Source organism: Coturnix japonica, chromosome 5, assembly GCF_054131305.1.
Source record: "Coturnix japonica strain WE chromosome 5, WE-NBRP24, whole genome shotgun sequence".
In the NCBI taxonomy this organism is placed as follows: Eukaryota; Metazoa; Chordata; class Aves; order Galliformes; family Phasianidae; genus Coturnix; species Coturnix japonica.
Genome location: NC_140667.1, coordinates 35,066,445 through 35,085,985, shown reverse-complemented (window position 1 = coordinate 35,085,985; position 19,541 = coordinate 35,066,445). Strand labels below are relative to the sequence as shown.

General features: G+C 39.4%; 1 protein-coding gene across 3 annotated transcripts in view; it reads right to left on the bottom strand.

Moving 5' to 3' along the window:
* Positions 1-1,362: 1,362 nt before the first annotated feature.
* The window catches only part of PRORP (protein only RNase P catalytic subunit), a 33,781-nt gene continuing 15,602 nt past the window's right edge, over positions 1,363-19,541 (bottom strand). Inside the window, exons 6-9 of one of the 3 annotated variants that reach the window (XR_014946673.1) lie at positions 17,554-17,713; positions 4,385-4,533; positions 3,363-3,558; positions 1,363-1,790 (exon numbers count right to left, since the gene is read on the bottom strand). Coding sequence is in view for 2 of the 3 variants with exons in the window: in XM_015864987.3 (XP_015720473.2) it covers positions 1,650-1,790; positions 3,363-3,558; positions 4,385-4,533 (486 nt within the window). In the remaining variant the exon portion in view is untranslated. Of the gene's footprint in view, positions 1,791-3,362; positions 3,559-4,384; positions 4,534-14,729; positions 14,927-17,553; positions 17,714-19,541 lie in introns of those variants that run through there. The other 2 variants (XM_015864987.3, XM_085549121.1) reach the window with 2 other exon arrangements.

Genomic DNA, 19,541 nt, shown 5'->3' with positions numbered 1-19,541 from the left:
ATATCGCACACACATCTGGCCGCCAGCAGCCCGGGGTTCCCCGGATCAACGGGGACGGTCCGCTTGGATTTTATCTCCTTGTTTTTCTGAATCCGGGCATGGAAAGCCGTGCAAAGCTGTTTGGATAAGCACAACTTCGCTTTAAAATATGATTCACTAACTCTGGTGAAGTAGTGGGTGCATTTTGGAGCACGTTGTTTGCCCCACATGAGGCTTGCTTTGGTTTTTCCTTATAGCTATCATTCTCTATTAACACTGGGTATTTATTGTAAGACAGTTTTTTGTCCCCTTCATTTTGTTGTCGGCAGATAAAAATAAGTGTTTAAAATGTGTGTTGGGAAGTCTCCAGCCCTGTGCCCCATCACCAGCTGTGAGCAAAAGCAAATGCCCAAGGAAAAGCATTAAGGCTCCAGAGAGCCTTTAATGATGCATTCCCTGAATACTCTCCCAGCCTCCTGATGTCTGCAGGGACTTCCCAAAACAGTGATAACATCAGGTTATTTAACAGCCCGTTCTGGGGTTCTCTTTCATGAGCTTGCTGGTTTCCCTTTGAGCTCCTGTGAACCACCTGAACCACCTGCATCCGCAACACACAGTGACAAAGGGCCGCTCAGCACAACGTGTTGTGCAGTTTCATCTGAACCTTCTACCTGCTGCCATCATCTGATGCTGCTTCTTCAATGGGAAGAGACAGCAAGTAATCTGTCCCGTTCATACCCTCCACAACACTCAAGATTCCTAAGACCTCTTTTCTTTTAAGATCTCCCTTCCTCTGGGCTGAGGATGCCTTGCTTCTTACTCCTTACCATGCATGAAGCTATTCTATCTTGCAATATTGGAGTTTCATGTCAGATATTTTATTTTTTCCTATGAGAAAAGCAGAAGGAATGTTCAAACATTTCATCAAATTGCCAAAAAGCAACCAAGCAAGAAAATCCTTGAAAGTCAAGTGTATGGATTCAAAGATTCAATATTTTACTTACACCAAGACCAAACAGTTGCTCAGTACCATCAATGTGGCATCAGGGAGTGATCAGGCACTGGAATAGCCCGCCCAAGGAGGTGGTGGAGTCACCATCACTGGCAGTGTTCAAGAAGCGCCTGGATAGGGAGCTAGGAGACATGGTTTAGGGTTTTTTCTGTAGGTATGGTAAAGGGAGGATGGGCTGGACTAGATGATCTTATAGGTCCTTTCCAACCTTGTGATTCTATGAAGCTCAGCATGCCAATTTTGAAGGTACTGAAAGCCTTGCCTAATTTTTCTGAAGAACAGAGTTTCAGTGTAGATGAAAAGCTTCAGGAAAAAAAGGGAAGGGAAAGGGAAAGGAAAGAAAATTAAACAAACAAACACGTGACCTGAAATTCCAGAGGGAAAAACAACTTTTAATTCAAATCACATGGAGAGGGTACATAAATTACTTGTTAAGATGGAAATAACAGACCTAATTCATCCTTTGTGGACTACCATTCGTGCCCACAGGTTTGTAACAAGAATGAGTCTGACAAAAAGCAGTTACTGAATTTTCTTTAGTTACAGGCTTCATACATTAACCCCATAATTGTACTGCTGAGTTCTCCTCGTCTGCTGCAACTGCCTAGCAAAACAAAAACAAACAAAACCATCACGGAAGCAGCTTCATATTGTGCAATTACGTTGTTCTGTATTTCTGCTGAAGGCAAAGCCATTTTCTTGGTATTTGATATGAATATTTTTCCTCAAAAGTGTCTTTATAGGGGATATGCCACGTGTCACCCGTAGTCTGTACCACACAGTCATAACTGCAAGCGGGCTGTGGGATAAAGAAAAATAGAAACAAGTTTTTAGATTTTATCTAACACATTGGTAAAGCACTGACTACAGCTATTTGCCTTAGAAATCTGCACAGATTCACCTCTTTAGCAACTCTCAATTATTGGCCCATAAAAACAAATTGCAAGATTTAGCACTGAAGGAAAAATTAAAACACTTTTTAGTAGTTGAGGTCTACATGGCATTATAAACAGTTAAAATTCTATCTGCAGACTCCACCAGGTAGTAATGGTTTGGACATAACACATTACATGTTCAGAGATAAAGAAGTGTTTCTCTGTTCAGTTAGATGAAATCATATGGGAATTAGTTCAGCATGCAGCGTTTGGCAGCTTGAACTCACAGGGCACATTAAAGACATCTTGTGTTTGTCCCTCTGGTATAAGTCCACAAACTGATTTGTGCCAAGGATGTTTTAAGAAAAGGAGTTCTCAGTAACACTTTCAAGAACAGCCAGTCAGACAAATATAACTCTGGTCTACTGTGTTACAGGCACATTAACCCAACACGTGCAATACAAATATAAAAAAATCACTGGTTTGCAATGATGGTTCTCAGAACATATTGTCACTTTGTATTTATACACTTGGAAGTCTACGATTGGGAATGTCCAACATCCAAAATCATTCATACGTCAATTAAGATTTGAAAATTACAAGCCCTGCTACAACAAAATAAGTACAGCTAAAACTGTGTTACTCAAGTAACCCTATATCCAATATTCGTTTCCATTAATAGGAATGTACATAGCATTCATCTTTCTGAATATAGCTGTCGTCTTTATAAACCTGCATCTCTGCAGTCTGATTGTAGTGAAGAACATTCATTTACAATTTTAACTAGAGCAGCAAGAAAATGAATCTAAATAAGTGCAGTATTGCTTTAATTCAGCAGTAACAATGGAGGTAGACCAGCCACCAAGAAACCACATGATATGCAATGTCACATGATTAATTTTTCCCAGAAAAATGTGTTCAAGCCTTACAAGGACATCTGTCTCCTACACACACACACACAAAGAAGAGCACATAATGAGGTGATACTGTGCTAGGAAGTCTGTGATTTCAGTAGCTAAATACAAACTACAGCTCTGACTGTTCTGGGATCTCCTTTGTGAAACTTTACAGATACGCTTGGATAACATTACCGTGAATATTAAAATGCAGGTATTTTCTTATGGTTTCTTTAACATGAAAACGAGAGAAATTCTATTACACAATTAGAAGCATAATAGCGCTACAGAGGAGAATTATATAGTCCAAAATTTAAATCAAATAAAAAATACTAACACATTTTACATCAGCAGACTATTATACACAAGAATATAACTACATTTACATTATGAACATGTAAGGTGACAATTTCTTGACAGCTTTCATGTTTATGCCACGCTTTGTGAATACAGTCAAATCTTCAGTAAAAAAGGAAGTTTTGAGCCCATTGGTACAAATCTGCTTCTCATGTTCCAACAAAAAACTTTTTGCTTACTGAATTAGAAACTCCATGTAATTAATATCCTTTGTGTGCTTTCTGAATGCAGCAGAAAACTTACCAAAAAATTTATATGTTTTCCTCCTGCGGAAGGGAAAAACACTATTTGGTGTCCACGCTGCCACTTACGGAACAGATGACGAGTAACGCTGTCAGAAAGACAAGCTTTGTGATCCCGGAGGAAGTCTCTTGTAACAAACTTGCAATGTTTCCCTGACCGAAGAGTGGCGTATAACAAGAAGGCATCATCTTCAGAACTTAGCAAAACAAATGGAAAAGACAGAGATCATTCACAAGGCTGTAACTGGCTGCAGGAAATGAATCAAACGTTAATCTGAGATTCATTCATCAGCAACACAAAATTCCCATCACTATTTTAGTTCCATGTTAAAATAATTTCTGCTTACCATAAGGCACCAAAAGAGTACAATAAAAATACACATCACACCAAACATTGTTCCCTCTTATTACTGTCTGCTAATGCAACAACATAATCTTTTGACACAAAACTTATCAATACAGTGCTATGTGGAACAGAACTGCTAAAACCAGAAGTTTGGGGCAACTCCAAAACTTTGTTGAAATATAAACAATCAGCACCACCAACAAAGCATAACACAGGCAACAGCTCAAATCTGTGAGTCCCTGCAACATGGCACTGCAACAGTGTCCCTTTTGCTGCTGCTCAGACAGTAGAAAGAAAAGCAATGTGACTTGACAGCAAAGAGAACGAGAGCAAGAACTAGAAAGGGTGACAAAGGAGAATCTATCTGAAAGAATGAGCAAAACCAAAGAGCTTTGGACTGGCTGTTGGGACAAGGAACCTGGTCAGAAGTTCTGGGAACTGGGATCACAGAAGCAGCAGAGACAGGTAAACAATTTCAAGTGATGTAACTCTTCATAAGGCATCATTTAACATGTAGTTCTTTGAAGCAAGTATAGCGAGGAGAATATTTCTTTTTCACACATGCAATTCAGAGACATTAGTAATAGCACTAAAACCTACAGCTATTAATAGTAATTAAAAACGCACATAAATCAGGTGTGGATTGCCATTAAATGTAGCTATTTTCTTCAACTTACATATTTTCAGCAAAGAAGAAGTCTGCCTTATTCTGCATTTCTTTCATAACCTCTCTTTTCCAATTGAAAGAGTTGGTCAGCATGTGTTTGCGGCCCAGCACAAGCAACCGGGAATAGTCCTTTGCCAGGCAGTTGACAGCCTCAAATAGCTGCAGAAAAACAAAGCAAATCAAAAGATTTCCTTAGCTGTAAGCAAGCAGAATGGCACGAAACACCAGTGGGACTTGTGACACATCCTCATTTCCCACAGCTCTTAACTGCAACATAAATGAGTAGTAATAATAATGAAATTCCTTGTAGGAAGCTGTTCACAGAAAATGCACTACTTCTATAAACTTTTCCCAGCTCTTTCAGCTTTGCATTGCGCCACCTCAGGGATTTAGATCACTTTGGAAATTAAATAATGCCTAGCCTTGGAAAAGATAAAGCAGAGAAGTCCTGGCTGGTGCTGGAGAGAAGGATCAAGCCCTAAACCACATTGCTTTTCCAGCACCACCTGCTGTCAAAATCACAGAACTACAGTTGATCTGTGCTGCCGTGTGAGGAAGTAGCAAGCTGCAAAAAAAGGGAATTTGTGACCTCAAGATGAAGGGTTTATGAAAGCCACATCCAGACTGGCCTCCCACTGATAAACCAACATCCTGAGACAGCAAATTCACTGCTGCATCAGCTTCTCTTCAGAGGGACTTTTTGCCGGCCTCTCAGAGCTGCTCAGTGCAGGCACTTCTGTCCAGCTCCCTCTCCCAGCTGCTCTTCAGCATGTTTCCAGCTCCTGCCTTCCCCCCTCCTGCTCTCAGCAGGGGAAGGTTCTGATATTCAACATACACACGGGTACCACAGGAGCTGGTGGGTGTCACAGAGCAATGCTGTTGGAATTCTGCCCAGAAAAAAAGAGAACTGCTTCCTCAGATGACTGTATGCTCAACCTCCAGGAAAAGGTGCTTCCTAATCTGCAACTGTTTGCTGACACTGTTAGTAGATACAGCCTCCTGATTCTTCTCTAGTCCCTTTTCCTGCTTTGCCAGCTACCTCCCTCCTCCCTATTACCTCTTCCCCCTACTAAACTGCTTTTCTCCTCTTTTTTGTTTTTCCATTCTTTCCCTCCCTTTAACCTCCCTTAAATTAACTGAACTCACCATTAAAAAAGTGACCCAGCAGCATACCATCCTTCCTCTAATTGCCACAAAGACTACACTTTACTTACACAAATAAAATGTAGAATACAGGTATTATTTTTAATTTCACAAGATACGGGTAATTTTGTTCTGAATACTGCCTTGCACAATGTGACTTTACTAGAGAGCACGGTGCCTCCCTTGGAGGCTGGAGCACTTGCAGAGGTGGTCTGCAGAGAGTCACATTGCCCAGGTGGGGGTTTCCTCAGTGTGGCTACTTCCACCCACAGCTGCTTCTGGAGAAAGGAAAGCATGAGACACAGTAACACCTGCTTTAGTCAGAGAGGAAAACAAACGTAATACTGTTAACAAAGCAGTAGCAATGATCCCTCACTTAACAAGAGTATTTTGTTGATCTCCTGTTTCCAGGAGTTATCTAAAAGTTACTGTTGCGTACCACTACAAAGAGCAAGTACCCTGTATGCAACAAGCTCAGCGCAGATGCACTCTTTGAACACTCCTGCACTAGGTTGGCAGCAAACGTTGACTGTTCAATGATCTGTTCAGAAGGCAGTGGGTGGAAAACATTAAAAAAATACACAGCACACACATTCCCCATGTCACTCAAGAATTTCTTGAGAATGAGGATTATGAAATTAGCAAAAGAATGACCATTTATACATATCTATTTATAATGAGTTGGTAAACCGGACTGCGACAGAGCCAGGATGCAGCCACAAGTCAGTCTGAAGCTACTACAGATCAATGCAGGAATGCAGGCTGCTGTTCACAAATGTATCTTGATCCCCAATGAGGCTCTCTGAAGCACTCTGTTATTGTTTGATTCTTATAGGAAAAGCAGAATTAAATTGATGCATGTATACAGTGTGTGTGTTCTAAATCTTATTTCTGCTGCCTAAGCTGTGAATCAGAGAAAAATCAGCACTCTGGCTGAGTATGTACATTCACCTTTTCTCAGGACAGTCCCAGAGATAAGTGCATGCAGCTATTTCCCCCCAAGGAAATGAGTTCTTTTTTGTTTCTGCTGCAGTGTTATTTGATGGAATTTACCACCACCATCACATTCTTGCCCTTGCAGTAAAATGTACCTGCCAGCTGTGCTGGAACAATCATTAACAGTTTCCCATTGGAAGGGAATGCTCCAATACTAGTTCCTGGAATGAGCTTTGCAGAGAACCATATTCACACATAAATTGTGCACAGTTTACAAAGGATCAAACCCAGGAGTTAAGCTGAGGAGCAGACAGTCTTTGTCATACTGCAAGATGAATCCCATTCCTTCAGTTGTAAAATACTCTTATGAAGTAAATGTACAAATACATGTCCTTTTTCACAGGTGCACAACGCAGCACTGGGAAGACAGGCTATGAGCTCACAAATGGGACTTTGAACAGGGCAGGATATAGATTTCCCAAGGCCTCACTGCCAGCCATCCGTTCTGATCACCCAATGCCACGTGTCACATTTTCAAAGGTTAGCTTTCTGCACACAGCACTTTTCCTTAGACATTACCGGTGCTTTCCCATTTGTCACACAGGAAACCCCAAAGTGCCATCACTTGGAGGCACAGCACTCAGCCCCTCAGCAAGAGCACACAGCTACAGCAGGAAGAAATAGCCAAACACAAATAGCTGAAGTCCAGTTTGATTCTAATAAATTCATATTAAACATTTTCTAAACATTGGGTGTTACTAGCCACTATTTTAAAAGCAAAGCACGCCTACAATCTGGTGTCTGCTAATAACAGCAATAAGCCACTCTTGTGATTGCTGCCTCCCACCCACTCCTGTAGCTGTGAAGTACAGGGGAAACCACTGCGCTGATGCAGGTACCAGGCCTGAGTGTGCTGCCAGCTGGGGCTGAGCATGAGCATCCCCAGGGTTATGCAAGGACTGAGTTCCCACCATCAACACATTCATTTGAATTACAGTTTCAACGTTTCTAGTTCCTTTTTTACATAGTACAGATGAAGAAGCTCAAGAAACCTGTGCATGTAGCTGCCACACGTAGCAGAAGGAAAGAGACTTTCCCCAGAGCACACCAGCTATGCAGGAAGGCACACACGACAGGCTGGACTTTCCCACTGAGCCCAGTAATTTCACTGAATTCAACACCAGCGTCAAAGCAGCAAACACAACAGAAGCTTCTTCTCACAGCATTACCAAGAAAGTCCATTTTCAGAGGCATCCTGAGGATGCTTCTGCAGCCAAGTCCAACCTGACTGTGTACCAAGGTACACTTGGTGTTTTATCACATCCAGAACTGACACTGACTGCAAGTGCAGCACTGCATAAATGCAGACATACCTTCACCCAGGTAGAAACTAACTACAAGGACACTCCGTGCACATCATCCAAGCTAATTTGTCTTCCTGATTCCTGAGTGCAAATGAGTTATAAAGAGTTATATATACTTCAAACGGATTAAGCTCAGGCATAGAAGCAACAGTGTAATCTATGTTTTCCTGCATTCATACTACCCCAGGTATTTAGCCAGTAATGGAGATACCTTTAATTACTACTCCATTTGATTAAACTGAAGGTGGTGGAACTTCCTCAAAATAATCTCTGAAACAGTCTGGAATGCAGAAGCAGTACGTTTGTAATTAAACTCTGACATTCCACTCTGCTTTATTATAGACTACAAGTAAAATTTCCTACTTCAAACAATTTTGAAGAGCCGCCTCAACAAAATAAAACTCTTCAAATTGCCTTTAGGTTTGGGAAAACTGTTACAAATTTCTTCATACAAAAAGAACAGGAATAGGTCCTTACAATTTCCAGCAGTGAGGCATGTTAAACAACAACAACAACAAACAAAACAAAAGCTCTGAAGTAGATATTTTCTAATATGTAATCCAATTACAACTATACCCTGCTCTTACACTCAAAAGGCACAACAAGTAATCATCTGATGGATAATGAAGCAATATTTTCTACAATAACAGAATCCAACAGGATGCATGCAGGCACTAAATATATATATACGTTTGTATATACACACAATTTAACTTGTTAGTATGACATGAAGGATGGGGAGGCAGGAGCAGGATTGTCAGTTGGAAAAGAGCTTTTTGGAGTCTGGCTTTTCAGACCGATCACCACTTTGGAAGACCTCAGCCCCCTCTCAGAGCTTACACCTCACAAATCTTTTAGTGTCACCATATTTGCACACACTTGTTGAATGTCACTCTTTTTGAATGATAATATTTTCATCATCATCATGATCTTCACATGAATAAAGGTCAACTATAGATAAATGAGAGAAACACGTAATGACAACAGTTAGCATAGCATGTTATTTAATGAACAGTGCCAGGAACTATGGAGTGACAGCAGAAAAAGGGAGGAGAAGTGGTAGGGAAATGCTCAATTTTGTAGCAGAATTTGTAGAAGAGAAAAACAGTCTCATTCTGACACTGAAAACAACTCAAGAAATATGTGGAAACGCAAACATTCCTCAGTTGCACAACTGAATTTTTGAAAGTTGAGTTTTGAAAGTCACTGCAGTGCCAGTTAAGTTTCCCAATCCACAAACTATTCTGTTATGTAGCAACAGGCTTCGAGTTGCATAGAGAAGTTTTTTTGTTAACCAGTTATTATATCATTTTTTCCTAATCTCTTAAATACATCTATACTGTTGGTTTATAAGTGCAAGCAGACTCACTGATGTTGGCTCAGTAATTATAAAGTAGGCATAAAGATCGAGAGAAGGGGTGAATTTGAAATCCAAAGTAGCATTCTGACAAAGCAACAACTAGAACTGGGAAATGTTTGTATTCACAAGGAAAATAATGTAATGCAGTCATTTTGTCCTTTTGTCACAAGTGCAGCAAACTTCCTTAAGATTTTAGGAATTCAAAAATATTCAAAAATTCAACAATGCAGTCATGATCAATAATCTGAAATCTACACCAATCTACACCTAGGCTTTGACTTACGCAATCTCAGAAGCTGCACCTCTCTGCATCCTGAAAATGTTCAGGTGTGAGATGTACAAATCCAGGCTGAGATGGCTCCTGCTGTTTTGGCTCCACACTCTCCACCTGGCTGCACAATTTTGAGGGGCAGGAAGGTTAGGCATGTGGCTCCTGATCCTATGTTCCCACCCAACTGATTACCTGACATGGGGCTTCTGAAGGGAACACAGAGACTTCTGCTGCAAGGGTATTTGTGGGAGGCAGAGCCGCTCATCTCTACAAGCAATTAAAACATTCATACACAAAGTTTATTCTTATTGTACAGTTATATTTTTTAATGTTATTTTCAGACAAAACTGGGCAATAAAAAGACGTGTATCATTCGTCGCTCATAAGCTTGGTTCATCAACTCCTAAACACAAACAGTTTTTGACTTCAGTTGTTCTCCCTGGAAATTAGACCCCCGTTAGAGGGAGCTCCTTAGAAAGTAAGACTGAGCACCTGTGTCACTCAGGCCTTCTCAGGAATTACAGCATGATTTGTTGGATCAAAATTCTTTCATATTAAGGATAAAATCTCTCTCTTGCATATGTCTAAGTTTTAAAAATATCCATTTTACTCTTGTCTGAGAGATTAATTCTCCAGAAATAATGGCAACTTTACAATAATGTTATTATTGTTATTATTAATTCCTGGATGTTTCCCATCCTAGATAACTCCTTTCCAGGAGTTAAGTATCAATACCATAAATCAAAAAAGATCAGCCATTTTTTCCTTACACTGCAATTAAAAATAAAGAAATGATATAAGGTTTACTACAAAACCTAGAAAGTCAATTTACACAAATAAAACTACTATATCATGGTACAACATCCTTCCCAGATTTCAATAAATTCTGCTTTGTGGTGAACAGCTGTGTCATGCTGAGCTGCCTGCAGGGTTAAGCCACAACAGGCATCTTATGTGAAGGGTTTTTTTTTATCCAGACTTCTACTGAGTATTGACTGTTTTGTAGCAAAACTTGGAGATTTCCAAAGTATTGAAAAGAGCCACTGGTATAAATCCTCCACACTTTGGAAGTGAGTGAGATGATTCTGTCAATCAGTGATTATAAACCAGGAGGAAAATGAGCACATAAAAGTATGAAAGACACAAAGTGTGACACATACGTGTTCCCACATCTCAGTACTATCCTTTGTTCTCATTCTTAAATTCTTCCTGCCTGTACTACTGGTGCCTCAACAATTATTTTCTTACTGTTCGCTGCTCACAGCTTAATGGCACCTAGTACTGCAAATACACCATCTTTATTTTCACCAACAAGCAAGTTTTATGGAAATAAGGTATAAGGTTTATTTTATAAAGCATACAAAAGTGAAACTTAATCTATTGGAGCCACAAACCATAAATGAAATAATTGTCCGAAATGAACCTGCAACTTCAGGGGTCTGCCATTACATCGGTGTTTTTGCATTTCTACTATTACCGTAGCAGCTGTATACAAAAACTCTAAGTCACAGAATAGTTCCTGTTACCATTCCACATTTTAGAAAAAAATGTAAAACAAAAAAACAAAAAACAAAACAAAACAAAACAAACAAACAAAAAAGAACACAAAAAAACCACCACAAAAGTTATTAGAAAAGAATATTTGTGAACTAGATGAAGTTGCACCAGCCTTAGATTTTGACAGGCTGGGTCAGAAGTTATAGGTAAGTACTGAAAATCCAAAATGTGAGCAGGATCTCAGGGTGGTGGTGGCAGCAGCGTTATGAAAATGAAAGCACAAGCTTGATTGATCTTTTCCATAGATAGGAAATAACTTAGTGCAGGACTGAAATCAGCTTTGTAAGACTGAAACTGACAGTTTAAAGATACCAATATTTTAGTTCTCATCACTGTCCTATGCAGATGTCTGTACAGCACCAATGACCCAGTACAATGTGAAGTGTTTTCCCCCTCTCTGTGGTTCAGAAAGTCCCAGTCGGTACTTTTGTTCTTTGAGGAAAGGAGCTGCACCAGCTGGGCAGATCAGTGGTTCAGCAGGCACAGGTACGATGCTGTTCAGGGCTCAGTAGAGCTGCGCTTCTGCAGTGACAATTTACCTCTCAATAAACTTGAGAATTACAGAAAAACTTTAAAATATAGAGAGTTTCTGTGCCTAGAGGTAAATAGGCTTGTGGCCCAGTTAGAATGACACAATAAAAAGGAAAATCATCTGCCAATCAACAGTTTGCATTAATAATAATCATAATAAAAAAACCTATAGCATGCAGCAAACATTTGTTGCAGAATTTTCACACAGTTTTTGTTCTGTTCCTCACTACGACTATTTTCCATCTGTTCACTACAGATTATTATTCACAGCTAAAGACACTACCTCCAAAAACAGCTGTTCCAATAAGAACTTCTAGTCCTTTACACAAATAAATACACTAACCAATAGTACTCAGATCTGGTGATTTCTATTTGAAAGATGAAAAATGTGTTTAACCTGACAGGGAACATATCAGACATTTACCTTCCAGAGGGTAAAAATTAGCAAAAACAAACTACAGTGCAAAGGCCAAAGGTGGAGGAGCAGCTGCATGTCCAGAGCCAGGTCCACCTGCCTCGCACACATACCAGCTACCTGGTAAACCATGCAGTGAGGCTTCCAGCAAGGAGGGATCAGGGAAGCAATCTGCTTAATACTAATGTAAGCAGAACTAATATTTATCAAGCTGAAGAAAACCTAAAACCTAGGGGACTTAAATATTTCAACACTGTTCTTATTAATACAGTCATTAACTTGCATCATCCAACAATGTAGACTCATGCTATTCTGCTACCACTGCTGCCAACATCAGAGGATGGAGATCCTAGGCAGTGAAGGTCTGAAAGTACTCACCATGGCTAAGATCCACAAGATCTAATACACTTCAATGCTTTTAAAAAGAAGTGTGTTGATAACGTCTGAAATACTCAATAGCTGAGCACTGGGTGGGTCAGTATTTATCTTAAGTATTTTTCTTTAACTCAGGAGATAAGATAAAGTAATTCGACAAACTGATAATATTGTCAGCTCTCATGAGTTAATTATGGGTGATATCTGACATTTGTCTGCAAGATCCATCTCCTGGAAATAACTGGTTATATGAAAATCTTTAACTACTTGGTTAATTTTTGTCCCTGTAGTCAGAAAAATAAGCTCGAGAATATTAAAATATGATCACCAGAAGAGTGTAGGCAAAATACAAACCAAAATACGAACATTCCACTCACTGTTTCAAGAAAATCTTACTCATTTCTAAGCAAATTTTGTTTTGGGGACTTGGAACAACTGTTTCCAGCTATCTGTCTGTGACTCTACCCACCAGCCCATTTGAGGAATTCCACTGTATCTTTGCCTGCTTCTATGGAATGAATGAACACACTCCATAATGGAGCCTGCAGCACTCCAGACCAAATGTCTGTGTTCAAGTACAAGGATAACTTTAGTTTACAAACACAGCCCAATTTATCTGATAATTCAGTGCTAAAATTATTTGATATTACTGGTTAAATTGGCTAGGCCAGCACAGTGAAGGGGTTTTTGGATATGAGAGTGAGTGGGACAAGAAAATAGAAATCCCTGTGTTTTACTGTTGGCACTTCCAAAAGTTCCTTTGGGGATGCTCTATCAGTGGCAAGATAGAACTTTCCACTCTTCAAAGCAATAAAACATGTATGACATATGTATCAATGACAAGTGATGATGTCAAAAAGCTGGGAGACTGTAACAATAGTTATCATCTATCCATACCTGATAGAACCCATCAACTTCTGCATCTGACATATAAAATCAGTACTGGGAAAAAAAGTATGTTTTTCATAGTAACTGATGCAGGTTTCACCTGTAGTGGGCAACAGTATTCTACATTAAGTGTTTTTACAACATGTCAGATGTTTGAAATATGAATTCTTGTGAATTGATTTGAACAAGCACACTGTCAGTGTGATCATGTTCACAGTGCTGTCTTCATTTTGGTGGATTCAAATAGGAATTCATAATTATTTTGTTTCAAAGATGAATGTGAACAAACAGCCTAAGAAGAGGTTTAGATTAGAAGCCGTGGAGAATTCTACTCAATTTTTCTGGAAGATTAAAAAATAATAACTTCAACTTTGGTTTTAATTTTCACTGCAGTTTATAACTATTTTATAACCTCAATTTAAATAGATTAAGCTACCTATACAAATGTTTCTTCCACTCTAGCTCTACAAATAGAATTCAACTAGAGAAAAAAACAATAAATGTGGGTTAATAACTTGTTGAATTATTAATTGGCATGTAAATATACTGGAATCTCTGGAAATAACTGTGCAAGGAAGTCTAGGCTTTCATACTTCAAAAACAAATCAAAACGAAATTTAGGTTTAGTTTCATCGTACCTTTTCTCCCTCAGATAACACAGCTTCAAAACAGGTGTATTTTCCTTCTGCTAAAAATAACACTTCAGATATAAAAGCCAAGAAATAATAAAAAAATAACACTTCAGATATAAAAGCCAAGAAATAATAAAAAATTGATTGTTTTTCGAAGTACATAAACCCAGAAGCATAACTGCATCATAACTGCATGCACAACTGCCATTCTGACGATTTTATCTACATTATCTTTAAGATGACACACAAAATTAACCCACAGTATTTCTCAGGCTCAAATCAATTATTTTTAAACAGAATTAGCCCCCAATAAGCCAAACTTTCCATTTGATGGCCTACTCTCCGTATCTTAATGGCACTACTCAATATGGAGTTTCCACACAAGAATCATTCCTAAAGATGTAGTTCAGTTCCCTGAAGACTGGGTTTCAGGTCTGGAGGCATAGCATACTATTGCCGTAGAGGTAACAGTTCTGTAATTAGATGAATCAGTTGGGCAGCCCAAAGAAAGTTCATCTCACAATTTTTTTAAAGGGGGAAGTGAAACAGGAGGATTGAAACTCATCCACTTCATAGATGCCATTTGACTTTATCACCTAGATTTCAGTGGGACTTCTCTACACCACAACAAACAACCCGTTGCTACAGTTACAGAGTTCACTGGGACATGAATCACAAGGCCACTATCATTGTGCTTTCTTGAATTTCAAGCTCACGTACCTGGTGATGTACAAGAGTTTTTGTTACAAAAAGAATGTGATGCAATTTCCCTCATAAAAAAGGAGTGCCTGTGTGCTCCTCCACTCATCTTAACATTTGATTCACTGCTACTGCCAAATACAAAGGCGGAAATTAATAAATACCAGAGAGGAATCAACACAGATCATTGATTGAATCACCTTTATTCAGCCTTGTAACCAGCAACAAAGGCTGCAAATAGTGAGGGGAGGCACCAGAACAAAGTATCAGAATTGGGCAGAAAGCAACAGGGAGGTTCCCTCGTGGTCAAATGGCTTAACCTGCTCAGTTTCTGCTCCTTTATTCTTCCCAACAAGGAATGCAAAACCAGACTGGCTACCTCTGAAAGGAAAGTGAAAGCACACATCCTTACAACTCGGAGCCATATTTCTAGAATCTGTGACATTCATGACAAATATGCTTTCAATTATTATGTATGTGAAGCTGAATATTAAGTGTTCTTTCATTTCTTTTTTAGCCACAAATGGAAATTGTCAGAGCTTTCTGAAGAACTGTGAGAAGACACACTTTTCAGATCTTCACTCTAGGTTTGAGACAAACAAGCCTAGTTTCCTTCACCTCTTCTTAGAAGCTTAACAGCTATGCTCTTCTTCAGGATCTGGTGACCAAAAATGCATGAACTTTATCTACCTTATTTCACATGGCCCCAGTGTGGAGGGGAAGATTTTAGTGTATCAGTCTCTTACATGTGACTTAGGAGAAGAAATTGAACCAATACACCTGCTGAGACATTCGAGGACCCTCAGAAATTAACTGACTGGAGAGAGAAAATGCAGTGCTGAGAGTACCAGTCACACACCAAAAATAAGTGAAGGTGCAAAAGTACCTGCTGGTGTTTGAGTTCCTTTTCTCTTCTAAGAGAAAACTTGAATGTCAGTAGAGGTATCCTGTGACTAAATCAACTGAAGATCGTATCATGTTACACAGATGCTGGAGGTGGTTTGTAGTGAATCCATCAAATATCTTCATTATTTGACAAATACATTATAAAGACAGAAAAGAGAGAGATGGAAAAGGCTAAGAGCAAATGGACAAACATGTCTGACAACTTTGCTGAGTGGTAGGACAAGAGATGGTGGGAGGAAGAATTGATGAACTGTCACAGTATGACAAATAAGACCTCTGTTGGATGTATTGATTCTGAACAGGGAATGACTCATGGATCTACTCAATTTTCACTTCATTTAAAGACACTAAAGTACTGGAACAAATCACAGATGCTGCCAAACAAGTCAAAGAAGAAAAAAAAATTGTTTTCCATGCATGACTTGATTTGGGGCAAATTCATTAATAAATGCATGTTTTGCAGGACAGCTCATACAGCAGAGCTCATGTTTTGTACCAAGTATTACTGTCTCACTAGACCTCATTCACATACAGTACAGCTAGAAATAGACTTGATGACTGGGAAAAATTACTAAATGAAAATCAGGATAAACTTAGTACCTGAATTTGTCTACTATACTGTAAGCACAGGTATTATTTCTTTTGTTCTTTGACCTCCAAATATATTCAGTACATCAGACATGTGAGAGAAAGTTTTGTTTATAGCTTCTCTTGAATACTGTAAGTTCCAATAGCTTCTTTTTCCCTTTAAATCATAGATAATTTACAGGTGCAAGAGTCTTCAAAGAAACGAAGTTATACTCCAAAACTGACTGGAGTTACTAATAACGGGTTAATGTGTCCCTATATTTTTCCTCCTCTTTTTTCCACTTTATTTTAAGAGCTGTTTTTTTGATCTTCATATATGGAGAAAGAGCCTTGACACTGAATAAGGTTCATATCAAAACAATAGTTCAAAGCTGAATTTACTAAGAATAATTCTTCAAAATTCTTCAACACCATAATCTTTATTTTTCCCTCCCCAGGAATTTAATAAGATCATTCAGATTTTCCTGTAGATAAGCATCCTCCATCCTGTTTTACTCCTCTGTTCCAATGGAAGTCTTCTCACTGTCAGCTTTCACTTCAAGGCTGAAACCTCTTTCTCACCTTCCTTTTCCATACTGCCAGGGTTGGGGGAGCACAGGTACAACTAGCACAAAAACACTAGAACAGCTATATATAATACTATATTTAAACTTTGACAAAAGTTGAAAACTAATTAACATGAAAAAGAAGCAAACAAATGAAGTAACCTGTGATTCCTATGCTACCCGTGATCACACAATTCACTTAGTCATACCACCACTGTTAAGCCTGCATGCAGCAAGTTTGCTACTTCCCCCAGCAGAGAGAAAAAATATCTACCAGGTAAATCCCAACCCTCTGCCTGTCCTAGAGCTGCCCCTAGCAAGAGCAGTCACGGCTTATTTTCCCTGCGGAAGGCTGTGAGAGGTGCAGGAAAGCAGTTTTGGTGGCTCTTCTGGAAAGGGCTGACTGCTGCTGAGGGGAAGAATTGTGGTAGGACTGGCTGCCAACTGCTGCCACCAGGCTGGGATGAGAGGGGAACTGCAAGGGTCTGGCTTTGTCAGCTGCTGTACAGGCCTACTGTCATTTGCATGGGAATTATATGAACTTGTGTAGTCCATTTACAGAAATGTTGATTAAGTTCGGGAGCAACCACTTTGAACTTCCCGCCAACAGCAAGAACTATTCCTTTGTGCTTAAAGAACTCAGTCTGGAAGTATTTTACCAATCTTTTAGATGTCTGAGTTCAATACAGAGAGTAGAGTGAAAAGTTTGGGTTGATGAGGCCTCACTGGCTGAACTGCTTGAAGAAGGGAATTGTGAGTTTGCTTTGATCTATTCCAGCACACATCTAAAACATGTGTATCTATATATATACACACATGTATTTTTTCCCCCCATCTATATTCAGTTATGTCTAAGACCAGCTGGGTACAGCCTTGAAGGGAGCTGGCTGCATACCTCATTTACAACAGACTAATCTCAGTATAAATTAAAAATAGTGAAACCCTTTCCACATCATGTTTGGTTCTTACCTCTCATCTCCTGCTCTGGCCCCTACAATCCAGAGATAGTTGGAAAGAGCTCAGCAGAGCTTCTACACTCCTCTCTCACAAGGGAAGTGGGATTCTTCAGAGCCTTGGCATCCCTGAATGCACTTAGATTCCCTTTGCTTCTAAGGAATACGACAGAAAACTGATAAACCAGAAAAAGCGCATTTGAGAATTATGCAACATTTTTGTTTAACAAAAGAACCACACAGCTAATGTGTGGAAATTCCCTCTCTTGACCTTTACAAGGTGAAAGGCAGGAGCACTGTAGGGAGTCAGGGCAGCAAGGGACAGGGAGTTCCAACCAACACTGTGCTAGCTGAGGATTTATGTCATTAGATACATCTGGATTAACTCAAAGTCACAACACAGCCCCAGTGACCTTTGCTTAGTCAAACAGCAAAGCTATCTCAGTTTTTACTGCAAAAATGGTAGTTTATAAACTGTGATTGACTCATCAAGGCAAACACATCAGAACCAGTCTTAAACAGGAGGAGAATATAACACACAGAAGACTGCAAGAAATACATGACTCAACTATCTTACGTTTATGAGAGTCTGTTTCTGCTGCTTGGATTACCTAGCAAGAATAATTTCCGTTCTACCATACCTTTTAATTAGAAATCAATTTTAATGTCTAATGTAAAAGGATAAGCTAAGTTGGAAAGAGCTGAAAAGAGGTACTGCTAATATGTTGTGTGGCAGTTTTACAGCGACTGCCTTCATAAGACATCCTCTCTATTCCTCTACAAGGTGTTTGACCCCACCCTCACACCCCCTCCTCTTTTGTCAGTAATTGATGCAACCCCATGGTGATTTGCATCTGGAAAAACAGCTCTAGTTTAAAAATCAACCGGGCAAAAAAAAATGGATTATAATTACAAAGTGACCGTATCATATGATAGAGAAATTACCACAGAATATTTCTGTAAATCTGCCAAGTCAATAAGATTCATCACGCTCTGTTAAGTAAGTGCTCGCTGTGAAAAGTGAAGGTGCCTGTGGCTACTGGAAGTCACATATCGCGTTTTACAGAACATCAGAATACTTCTGAGATTAGATGACTAAAAATCATTCCTTCAAGTTCTGCTGTTTTTCCTTTCCTTCTCACCCCACAAAAAAGAGCCTTTCCCACATAGCCAGCCACCTTCCAGGATGCTTACAGAAGGCGAAAGCGGAAATACAAATATTAAGCTGTTTGAAAAACAAAGTAGTATTCTTACCAATGTTTTCTAATTTTAATAATCTCACAAAGAGTTTAGCTAGCCGTTCTTCAGCACCACATTCACATTTCCTACAACTAAATCTAAAAGTGGGACAATGCTTTTTGTTAAATTTAGTAAAGGTAAGAATGAGTCAAAATTGCCACATAGATCTTAAGCCCCTTCCCATGTTTAACAGTGATGTACATTCCAGTATTCCCTCTAAATTGTTCTACAAGTGGTACAAAAAAACACCCATTTACACATACATTTACAGAGACTAACAATCTCATTTGCTCTTTCAGCCATCATAGCATACTCCTGGTAGGCTGGGAACAGATTTACCATGCAGCATCCTGACTAACTCTGACCGATGTTGCAATAAACCCTTGAGAAGAGCACAGATGATTCCCATCTGGAGACGTAAAATAATTTAACTTCTAAGTAAAACATGTTGGGTTGTGCAGCTTTTAACACAAGTTCTTGGACATATACTCCTGTATTATCATTTCTCAGGACAAGCAGAGGAAGTCAGTAAAGAGTCACAACATGCTCCTCTTCTAAATTGACCATTCCTGCTGTATTGGACACCCAGTTTGACCTCAGCAGCCTTCACTGTTAACTTTATCCTTCACACTGTGTCTCCAACCTGTCCTGCATGTATTTCTTCACTCTGCATTTCCCAGTCAGCTGTCTTTGCTGTGATGATGGCAGCCTCCAGGAAGCACATGCTAGTGGCAACATGAGCCCTCAAAAGGGCAGCCTGCAGCC